The 12,133-nt window shown below is 36.7% G+C and overlaps 1 protein-coding gene across 3 annotated transcripts in view; it reads left to right on the plus strand.

Annotated features, from left to right (window-relative positions):
• VPS13A (vacuolar protein sorting 13 homolog A) overlaps positions 1-12,133 on the plus strand; it is a 282,284-nt gene that overhangs the window by 234,432 nt on the left and 35,719 nt on the right. For all 3 annotated transcript variants that reach the window (XM_061425581.1, XM_061425582.1, XM_061425580.1), the window contains exons 61-67: positions 525-670; positions 2,033-2,114; positions 3,669-3,782; positions 4,881-4,956; positions 5,044-5,207; positions 5,514-5,559; positions 5,662-5,785. In XM_061425581.1, coding sequence (XP_061281565.1) covers positions 525-670; positions 2,033-2,114; positions 3,669-3,782; positions 4,881-4,956; positions 5,044-5,207; positions 5,514-5,559; positions 5,662-5,785 — 752 coding nt within the window. The remainder of the gene's footprint in view (positions 1-524; positions 671-2,032; positions 2,115-3,668; positions 3,783-4,880; positions 4,957-5,043; positions 5,208-5,513; positions 5,560-5,661; positions 5,786-12,133) is intronic.

Raw genomic sequence — 12,133 nt, forward strand, 5'->3', positions numbered from 1 at the left:
GGTTCGATCCATGGTTTGGGAAGATCCCCTGGAGAAGGAAATGGCAACCCACTCCAGTACTCTTGCCTGGAAAATTCCATGGACAGAAGAGCCTGGTAGGCTACAGCCCATGGGGTCACAAAGAGTTGGACATGACTGAGCTACTTCACTTTCTTTCACCATGATAACTTAATTCTAATAGTTGAAACATTCAACTTGGAGAAATTTTGGAGATATTTGAGTTATTTTCCACAACTTCAACTTCTAGATTGTTACTGTTACTAAAAATTTATAAAGATTAATATTTTCCTAGGTTTACCAAAAGAATTGGATTGAGCTAAATAACATACATTGTTGGATTTAAAATTTTTAAAGGTGCTGTTTAGATTTTAAATTCCTTTAACATTCCACTTATTAATTATATCAAAATTAATATCTAGGTTATTTGAAATCTTATGTATGGTATAGTAAATTTAGAATGAGATTGAATTTTAAGAGTTACTATGAAGAAAGTGATTTAAATATTTATCTCTTTATTTCTTTAGTTGCATTTAAGTGTTTCACTGAGTTCAGGTGGTGAAGAACCGAAAGATTCAGAACAGCATGAAGGACTGATGGCAATTCGTTCTTTACATCTTTTGCTGAAGAGTATTGGTGCCACTCTCACAGATGTACAAGATGTAGTTTTTAAGTATGTTTATAATTCAAATCTATAAATTGACAAAAAGCCCATTTTTATATTTACTTTAAAATTTTGTAAGTAAAAAAGTATGTAAATTCCAGATCAAAGGCTAAATATAATTTAATATATTGCCTTAACTATTAAATAGCAGAGTAATTATTAAAAAATTTCCTTAATACAGAGGGACAGAGACTTCCCTGGTGGTCCAGTGGTTAAAACTCCAAGCTCCTACTGTAGGGGGAGAGGGTTTGAATCCTGGTCCAGAGATTCCATACACCATATGGCATGGTTGAAAAAAGAAAAAAAGAGGCTGTGCAAGTTTATGTGTTATGCAATGCCTTTTTTACTTAGGCAAGGATCCCTAAGAAGATGTATATATTCAAAGATGTGATGTGTAGTGCTTTTAAAGATGCTACTTTAAGGCCTATGGTATCAAGACTCTTTAAAGCATATGTAACTAGGAGAAAATGAATACTATGATAGCAGAAATGAAGGAATCTGTTTAAATGGTACAGTCAAGAATTTATACTTTAATGTGTCATAATGTAAGCTATTGAAGTATCTGACCAGAGACTCAGAGTCTGAGTGGAGTCTATAGATGAGAATGACCTTTGCAGATAGCACCTAGAACTGTTATTAAGAATAGTAGTAAGAATCAAGAAAAAAACTAAAGAAAAAAAAAAAAGAATAGTAGTAAGAATCAGTGAGTCCAAAGTGGTAACTGTAAATCTAGATAAAAGGAAATAGTCAAAGTAAAAAACATAGATTTGCAGACATGAAAAATTGGATGAGATTTCTAATCTTGCTGCTGTCCTATCCTTAGCATGAAAGAAAGGAAGTGTCAGTCACTCAATTATGTCCGACTCTTTGTGACCCCATGGACTATAGCCTTAGCATAAAACTTCCCAACTAGTGGATCCAGGTATATGCTGTGAACAGGTTATAAATAAAATGATGGTGAGGGCTCCCATGTGGCTCAGTGATAAAGAATCCCTCTGCCTAGGGAGGAGATGTGGGTTTGATCTCTGGGTTGGGAAGATCCTCTGGAGGAGGAAATGGCAACCTGCTAGTATTCTTGATAGAAAAATCCCACAAATAGAGGAGTCTGGTGGGCCATAGTCCATGGAGTTGCAAAGAGCTGGACGTGACAGAGGACACACATACAAACTTAGGGTGATTCTTCAGCTGTCAGCTAATCAGGGAAAACCTGCAACAATTGAATCCTGGCCATTCTTGAGCAATTTCTATTTGTCTCAGTGAATCAAGCATTTTCTGTGTAGGTCACAGTAGGACAGAATTGAGAAGTGCAGTTCATGTTCATGAGTGAGACCCATATGCATTTTTATGTTTTTTGTTGTGTTTTCTTTTTAGGCTAGCATTTTTTGAACTCAATTATCAGTTCCATACAACAGCTGAACTACAGTCTGAAGTAATAAGACACTATTCAAAGCAGGTTTGTCTGAGATTATTTTACAGAGGGACAGGCTGATATAAAATAGTGAAACCACATATGTAATATATAATTTAGATTTGGCAAGTAAATGAATAGCCATTTTCAAAATTTTAGAACTTGGTTTTTCTCCTCAGGGTTGTGGAAAGAAATTAAGCCCTACTACCATTTCAGATTTTACCTTTACTTTTAGTCTTTGACAGAAATCTTCCTGGATCAGTGTGAACTAGATATAAATCTTTAAATGGTAATTAACTGAGTAACTCACTTCACTTACTTAAAAAAAAATAGGTCAAGGGGAACTATTTATCAGTAAGTAACTGAACACAGGATATTTTTAATGTAATTAAGTTGTTTAGTCAAGCTAGATATTTATTGGATTTTTCTCCATCTCTAAGGAGTCCTATATTTTATGGTATAACTTACAGAGCATTAGGATAACTGTTGTATGGTGGACAGATCACTGAGCATGACTTAAGAAATCTGGGTTTACATTATGGAGAACAGTGTGGAGATTCCTTAAAAAACTGGAAATAGAACTGCCATATGTCTCAGCAATCCCACTGCTGGGAATACACACCAAGAGAACCAGAACTGAGCCCCAGTGTTCATCGCAGCACTGTTTACAATAGGTAGGATATGGAAGCAACTTAGATGTCCATTGGCAGATGAATGGATAAGAAAGTTGTGGTACATATACACAATGGAATATTACTCAGCTATAAAAAGGAACGCATTTGAGTCAGTTCTAATGAGGTGGATGAAACTGGCACCTATTATACAGAGTGAAGTAAGTCAGAAAGAAAAACACCAATACAGTATATTAATGCGTATATATGGAATTTAGAAAGATAGTAAGCATGACCCTTATGCAAGACAGCAAAAGAGACACAGATGCAAAGAACAGACTTTTGGACTCTGTGGGAGAAGGCAAGGGTGGGATGATTTGAGAGAATAGCATTGAAACATGTGTATTGCCATATGTGAAATAGATGACCAGTCCAAGTTTGATGCATGAAACAGGGCAGTCAAAGCCAGTGCACTGGGACAACCCAGGGGGATGGGATGAGGAGGGAGGGGGTTTGGGACAGGGGGACAGATGTACACCTGTGACTGATTCATGTCAATGTGTGGCAAAAACCACTACAGTACTGTAAATTAATTAGCCTCCAATTAAAATAAATATTTTTTTTTAAAAAAAGAAAGAAATCTGGGTTTGGATCTCAGTTTTACTGTCTATATGACTCAGCATCATTTGACCTGTGTGCTTCTGTAGTTTATAAAATGGTGGCAGTAATAACAACTGTCGCACATAGTTGTAAAAGTATTTTGAATATTCCAAAACTCTATGTAAATAGGTCATATTATTTCTCATATTCTAATACCAAATTGCTTTTTTAAACTAAGACTAGTGATGAATAAGGTGATATGGGATAGTTTGAAATTGCTGGTGAGAATGTTAGCCTGAAAAAAAAACTAGATATGTGTACTAAATGTAAGGAAAAAAATATTAACTCTGATTATCTGATTTGACTAATGTTTATATTTCATTTTTAGGCCATTAAACAGATGTACGTACTCATTCTTGGACTTGATGTTTTGGGAAATCCCTTTGGCTTGATAAGAGAATTTTCTGAAGGTGTAGAAGCATTTTTTTATGAACCTTACCAGGTAACATAGTTAATCTTGTACAATACATGACACTAATCCTTTTGAATAAATAATTCATTCCATTAGCAGATAGAAGTTGCTATATATAAAACAGATGATCAACAAGTTCCTAATGTATATATCACAGGGAAGTATATTCAATATCCTGTAAAAAACCATAATGGGAAGAGTATGAAGAAGTATATACACACACACACAAATATGTATAACTGAATCACTTTAGTGTATACTGGTAACCAACACAACATTGTAAATGAACTATACTTCAATTAAAAATAGTGAGAATAATGCACCCCAATCGTTAACTTGAGTTGTAGGTGTAAATAGATTTTTGAAAACAACAAAAGGACAGTATTTTGAAGCAATGGTAAGAGGTTTTGCAAAATCTTGGAGGAAATGTTTACCTTTTCCTTCAAAACTTAAGACTTTACTAAGAAATACCAAATTTTAAGTGATCTGTTGGAATATTAAAAGTGGATAAAGTTTACACTATAGTAGAATCAAGATTCCCATGGACATGCAGTCTTGCTTTGCACAGTGGTATGGGACAGTAAAAATAACCACGTAAGCTGACAGTGTGCGAAGCAATCTTGATACTCAGTGGCAGAAATTATGATTGGTCTATGTCCCTTAAAAATTTCTGTCAAAACATTCAAAACTCTCCCACTTTGACTTTTAAACATAGAGGATAATGAAAAATAAAATACATTTGATATTTATTTTGTACACTGTAACCTAAAACATTAGAAATACTAAGAATTAAAGTGTTTTTATTTCTTTTTCTGAAAATTTTTCAAGAGTAGTTTGTGGTTACCTTCTCATATACAGCTTATAATCCATGTAAGCATCTTTTGTACACTTTGGTGAATAGTCATATTTCTTTCTAAGTTTGGATCAACTTCCAGCACTTTATCCTTTGTACTTCAAAAGTCATGAAATATCTGAGAATTCTGTTAATGTGAAGTTTTCTTCTGATGTCACTTCTCTAGGACATCTTTATTCTTTTTGTCACTACTGCCTTCCTTGTATATTTTTTTTTAATTTACCTTTAAAAGTAACAGTAACTTTATTTACTGTTGTTATATTTTGACCCTTTAGGGAGCCATCCAGGGTCCTGAAGAGTTTGTGGAAGGAATGGCACTAGGACTGAAAGCACTAGTTGGTGGAGCTGTTGGTAAGAAACAGAATGCCCACCAAGGATCATTATGCTAGAAAGTAAGGATATGTTTGGTTTTTACTAAAGGTGTTATACTTTTGCCAGGTGGACTAGCTGGTGCTGCCTCCAAAATCACCAGTGCTATGGCTAAAGGGGTGGCAGCTATGACTATGGATGAAGACTACCAACAGAAGAGAAGAGAAGCCATGAATAAGCAACCAGCTGGTCTTAGGGAAGGCATCACTCGTGGAGGAAAAGGCCTAGTTTCTGTAAGAAATTTCCCATAGTTGTGAACATTTGAGGAATATCTTTTAAAGCCACATTCTATGAGAAAGGAAATAGAAAACTTGCATTCACTCAAATATTATTTGGATGTTAGAGGAGCAGTGGGTTGTCATATATTAAAAAATGTCAGTAGCCTTCAAAATACTCTGTTTAAATAGAATATGTAGGAAATACATTAATTCTTGTGGCATCTAGAAAGCAGAATTCTGCATTTCTTTTGTAAGCCAGACTTGGTTGTTCAAAATATCACATCAAATTATTGTAAATTTTCATTTGTGCTTTTCCTCTAGGGTTTTGTAAGTGGCATAACAGGAATTGTTACAAAACCAATCAAAGGTGAGTATAATAATTCTTTTGGGTGATATATATATTTCATGAATTAATTCCATTTTCATTCTTAATCCAGTTGTCAAAAACTCCTGTCTTTTTTCTTTCCAGGAGCTCAGAAAGAAGGAGCAACTGGTTTCTTTAAAGGTGTTGGGAAAGGTTTAGTTGGAGCAGTGACAAGGCCAACTGGAGGCATCATAGACATGGCTAGCAGTACATTTCAGGGAATAAAAAGGTAAATTCTCCTGATGTAAAATGCTTCAACCAAGAGAAATGAGGTAAATCTGTTTGACCCAAGGCACTTAACTATGAACCCAATAATAACAGTAAGTTGGATCTGATCTTCCTAATTGCTTTTGATACTTTTTTGCATTGCATCATTTCAGCTTCAGTTCTGCTTTATTCATCATTCATTCCCAGCAGCCTTGGGAGGAAAGGTTTGGCAAATTCAGCTTTTTACTTACTTTGATTGAAATACTTTACAATAATGTAATTCTATACATTAGTTATAAAATTAGCAAATGTAATACTCTAATTCCTTTTCTGAGAAATAAAGAATGACTTTTTATATTCCTCATGCAAACTCAGCTTGTGTTCATACCTTTTTTATGATTTAATTTGCTGTGAACTATTACATCTTTTCTGTTTCTCTTCACTTGTGCAAATAGTTTTAAAACATGTTCTTTTTTCCTCCAAATTAAATTTATTATAAGACTAAAATTTAGTAATTACATTATTGCTGCCTCTATTCTACAAGTTTGTAATATAAAACAATTTATTAAATTCATGCTATTGAATTTAACTTAAAACCTAACTTACATAGTTAGTGGGTGAATATCTCCCTGATCTTTTTTCTTTTGTATTATCTTTCACGTTCTGTTCTATAGGAATAATCATTGTCATTAAGTGAGCTGCTCCTTTTAAGTCAATATTTCATACTATTACCATGATTCAGTATTTACTGTTTTAGTTTAAAGTTAAGATTAGAAAAAAGCCTCAGTTTCTTCTGCCTATAACTTTGGTTTCACAAATATAATTATTGAATCATAGTCATCAGATGAGATTCATGACATTGTACAGGAGACAGGGATCAAGACCATCCCCATGGAAAAGAAATGCAAAAAAGCAAAATGGCTGTCTGGGGAGGCCTTACAAATAGCTGTGAAAAGAAGAGAAGCGAAAGGCAAAGGAGAAAAGGAAAGATATAAACATCTGAATTCAGAGTTCCAAAGAATAGCAAGAAGAGATAAGAAAGCCTTCTTCAGCAATCAATGCAAAGAAATAGAGGAAAACAACAGAATAGGAAAGACTAGGGATCTCTTCAAGAAAATCAGAGATACCAAAGGAACATTTCATGCAAAGATGGGCTCGATAAAGGACAGAAATGGTATGGACCTAACAGAAGCAGAAGATATTAAGAAGAGATAACAAGAATACACAGAAGAACTGTACAAAAAAGATCTTCACGACCAAGATAATCACGATGGTGTGATCACTCAGCTAGAGCCAGACATCCTGGAATGTGAAGTCAAGTGGGCCTTAGAAAGCATCACGACGAACAAAGCTAGTGGAGGTGATGGAATTCCAGTTGAGCTATTCCAAATCCTGAAAGATGATGCTGTGAAAGTGCTGCACTCAATATGCCAGCAAATTTGGAAACTCAGCAGTGGCCACAGGACTGGAAAAGGTCAGTTTTCATTCCAATCCCAAAGAAAGGCAGTGCCAAATAATGCTCAAACTACTGCACAATTGCACTCATCTCACACGCTAGTAAAGTAATACTCAAAATTCTCCAAAGCCAGGCTTCAGCAATATGTGAACCGTGAACTTCCAGATGTTCAAGCTGGTTTTAGAAAAGGCAGAGGAACCAGAGATCAAATTGCCAACATCCGCTGGATCATGGAAAAAGCAAGAGAGTTCCAGCAATCTATCTATTTCTGCTTTATTGACTATGCCAAAGCCTTTGACTGTGTGGATCACAATAAACTATGGAAAATTCTGAAAGAGATGGGAATACAAGACCACCTGATCTGCCTCTTGAGAAATTTGTATGCAGGTCAGGAAGTAACAGTTAGAACTGGACATGGAATAACAGACTGGTTCCAAATAGGAAAAGGAGTACGTCAAGGCTGTATATTGTCACCCTGTTTATTTAACTTATATGCAGAGTACATCATGAGAAACACTGGACTAGAAGAAACACAAGCTGGAATCAAGATTGCCGGGAGAAATATCAATAACCTCACATATGAAGATGACACCACCCTTACGGCAGAAAGTGAAGAGGAACTAAAAAGCCTCTTGATGAAAGTGAAAGTGGAGAGTGAAAAAGTTGGCTTAAAGCTCAACATTCAGAAAACAAAAATCATGGCATCTGGTCCCATCATTTCATGGGAAATAGATGGGGAAACAGTGGAAACAGTGTCAGACTTTATTTTTCTGGGCTCCAAAATCACTGCAGATGGTGACTGCAGCCATGAAATTAAAAGACGCTTACTCCTTGGAAGGAAAGTTATGACCAACCTAGATAGCATATTCAAAAGCAGAGACATTACTTTGCCAACAAAGTTTCGTCTAGTCAAGGCTATGGTTTTTCCAGTGGTCATGTATGGATGTGAGAGTTGGACTGTGAAGAAGGCTGAGTGCTGAAGAATTGATGCTTTTGAACTGTGGTGTTAGAGTCCCTTGGACTGCAAGGAGATCCAACTAGTCCATTCTGAAGGAGATTAGCCCTGGGATTTCTTTGGAAGGAATGATGCTAAAGCTGAAACTCCAGTACTTTGGCCACCTCATGCGAACAGTTGACTCACTGGAAAAGACTATGATGCTGGGAGGGACTTGGGGCAAGAGGAGAAGGGGACGACAGAGGATGAGATGGCTGGATGGCATCACTGACTCGATGGACATGAGTTTGAGTGAACTCCGGGAGTTGGTGATGGACAGGGAGGCCTGGCGTGCTGCGATTCATGGGGTCGCAAAGAGTCGGACACAACTGAGCGACTGATCTGATCTGATCTGAGTCATCAGATAAACTCAAAAGTCAATAAAAATAACGAATTTTCCATGGCAGTCGGAGAAGAAAAAGAAATAAAATGAATCCAAATTGGAAAAGAAGTAAGACTGTCACTGTTTGCAGATGACATGATACTGTACATGGAAAATCCTAAAGATGCTATCAGAAAACTGCTGGAGCTCATCAGTGAATTTGGTAATATTGCAGGCTATAAAATTAATACACAGACATCTCTTGCATTCATATACACTAACAACAAAAAATCAGAGAAATCCAGGAAATATTCCCATTTACCATTACATCAAAAAGAATAAAATATCTAGGAATAAACCTACCTAAGGAAGCAAAAGACCTGTACTTTGAAAACTATAAGACACTGACGAAAGAAATCAAAGACCACACAAAGAGATGGAAAGATATACCAAGTTCTTGGATTGGGAAAATCAAAATAACTATACTGCTCAAGGCAATCTTCAGATTCAGTGAAATCCCTATGAACCTAATGGCATTTTTCACAGAATTAAACCAGCAAAATGATACAATTTGTGTGGAAGCACAGAAGACCATGAATAGCCAAATCAATCCTGAGCAAGAAAAACAGAACTGGAGGAATTGGGATCCTTGACTTCAGACTATACTACAAAGCTATAGTAATCAAAACAGAATAGTACTGGAACAAAAACAGAGATACAGATCAAAGGAACAGGATAAAAAGTCCTTAGATAAACCCATGCACTTATGGTCACCCTATCTCTGATAAAGGAAGCAAGAATATACAATGGAGAAAAGACAGTCTCCTCCATGAGTGGTGCCAGAAAAACTGAACAGCTGCATGTAAATGAATACAATTAGGACACTTCCTAACATCATACATAAAAATAAACTCAGAATGTGTTAAATACCTAAATGTAAGACCAGATACTATACTATAGGAAAAGGAGTACGTCAAGGCTATATATTGTCACCCTGCTTATTTAACTTATATGCAGTTTATAAACTTATAAATTTAACTTATTTAACTTAACATCATGAGAAACACTGGGCTGAATGAAGCACAAGCTGGAATCAATATTGCTGTGAGAAATCTCAATAACCTCAGATATGTAGATGACACCACCCTTATGGCAGAAAGTGAAGAAGAACTAAAGAGCCTCTTGATGAAAGTGCAAGAGGAGAGTGGAGAAGTTGGCTTAAAGCTCAACATTCAGAAAACTAAGACCATGGCATCTGGTTCCATCATTTCATGGCAAATCGATGGGGAAACAGTGGAAACAGTGGCTGACTTTATTTTGGGGGGCTCCAAAATCATTGCAGATGGTGGTTGCAGCCATGAAATTAAAAGACGCTTACTCCTTGGAAGAAAAGTTATGACCAACCTAGATAGCATATTCAAAAGCAGAGACATTACTTTGTCAACAAAGGTTCGTCTAGTCAAGGCTATGGTTTTTCCAGTAGTCATGTATGGATGTGAGAGTTGGACTATAAAGAAAGCTGAGCGCCGAGAATTGATGCTTTTGAACTGTGGTGTTGGAGAAGACTCTTGAGAGTCCCTTGGACTGAAAGGAGATCCAATCAGTCCATCCTAAAGGAAATCAATCCTAAATATTCATTGGAAGGACTGATGTTGAAGCTGAAACTCCAGTACTTTGGCCACCTGATGTGGAGAGCTGACTCATTTGAAAAGACCCTGATTCTGGGAAAGATTTGAAGGCGGAAGGAGAAGGAGACGCAACAGGATGAGATGGTTGGATGGCATCCCCGATTCAAAGGACATGAGTTTGAGTAAACTCTGGGAGTTGGTGATGGACAGAGAGGCCTGGTGTGCTACAGTCCATAGGGTCACAAAGAGTCAGACATGACTGAGTGACTGAACTGAACTAAACTGGAGACCAGATACTATAAAACTCTTAGAGGAAAACATAGGCAGAATACTCTGACATAATTTGCAGCAAGAGCTTTTTTGATCCACCTCCTAGAGTAATGAAAATTAAAATAAAAACAAAAGTAAACAAATGGGACCTAATTAAACTTAAAAGCTTTTGCACAGCAAAGGAAACCGTAAACAAAACAAAAAGACCACCCTGAGAGTGGGCAAAAATATTTGCAAACAAAGCAACTGACAACAGATGGGTGAAGTTCCTCTTCGCTTTCTGCCATAAGGGTGGTGTCATCTGCATATCTGAGGTTATTGATATTTATCCCGGCAATCTTGATTCCAGCTTGTGCTTCATCCAGTCAAGGATTTTTCATGATATACTCCTGCTTTATTGAAAATGCCAAGCCTTTGACTGTATGGATCACAACAAACTGTGGAAAATTCTGAAAGAGATGGGAATACCAGACCACCTGAGCTGTCTCCTGAGAAATCTGTATGCAGGTCAAGAAGCAACACTTAGAACTGGATATGAAACAACAGACTGGTTCCAAATTGGGAAAGGAGTATGTCAAGGCTGTATATTGTCATCCTGCTTATTTGAAGCCTAGCCTGGAGAATTTTGAGCATTGCTTTGCTAGCATGTGAAATGAATGCAGTTGTGCAGTAGTTTGAACATTCTTTGGCATTGCCTTTCTTTGGGATGGAAAAGACCTTGATGCTGGGAGGGACTGGGGGCAGAAGGAGAAGGGGACGACAGAGGATGAGATGGCTGGATGGCATCACCAACTCAATGGACATGAGTTTGAGTAAACTCCAGGAGTTAGTGATGGACAGGGAGGCGTGGAGTGCTGCCATTCATGGGGTTGTAAAGAGTCAAACACGACTGAGTGACTGAACTGACTGAACTGAACTTCTTTGGGATCGGAATGAAAACTGACAGTGGATTAATATCCAAAATATACAGACAACTCATGCAGATCAATAGCAAAGACACAACCCAATCAAAAAATGTGTGAAAGACCTAAACAGACATTTCTCAAAAGAAGACATACTGATGGCTAAAAAAGCACATGGAAAGATTCCAGTATCACTGATTATTAATGCTAGATAAATGCAGATCAGAACTACAACAAGTCAGAATGGCCTTCATCAATAAAATCTACAGACAATAAATGCTGGAGAGGGTGTGGAGAAAAGCGAACCTTCCTACAAGTTGGTGACAATATAAATTAGTACAACTACTATGGAGAACAATATGGGAGTTCCTTAAAAAACTAAAAATAGAGCTAGTGTATGATACAACAGTCCCACTCAAGGGCATTTATATCTGGAGAAAACCATAATTCCAAAAGATACATGCCCTCCAAGTGTGCACTGCAGCACTGTTTACAGTAGCCAGGATATGGAAGCAACCTAAATGTCCATCAACAGATGAATGAATAAAGAAGATGTGGTACAGATATACAATGGAATATTACTAGCCATAAAAAAGAATAAAATAATGCCATTTGCAGTGATATGGATGAAGCTAGAGATTGTCAGAATGAGTGAAGTAAGTCAAAGACAAATATATGATATTGCGTACGTGTGGAATCTACAAAAATGGTATGAATGAACTTATCTACAAAGCATAAATAGTTAGAAATGTAGGAAACAAACTGGTTACCAGGGGTAAGGGAACGAGAAAATGAAAG

This window comes from Bos javanicus, chromosome 8 (assembly GCF_032452875.1).
Source record: "Bos javanicus breed banteng chromosome 8, ARS-OSU_banteng_1.0, whole genome shotgun sequence".
Classification (NCBI taxonomy): domain Eukaryota; kingdom Metazoa; phylum Chordata; class Mammalia; order Artiodactyla; family Bovidae; genus Bos; species Bos javanicus.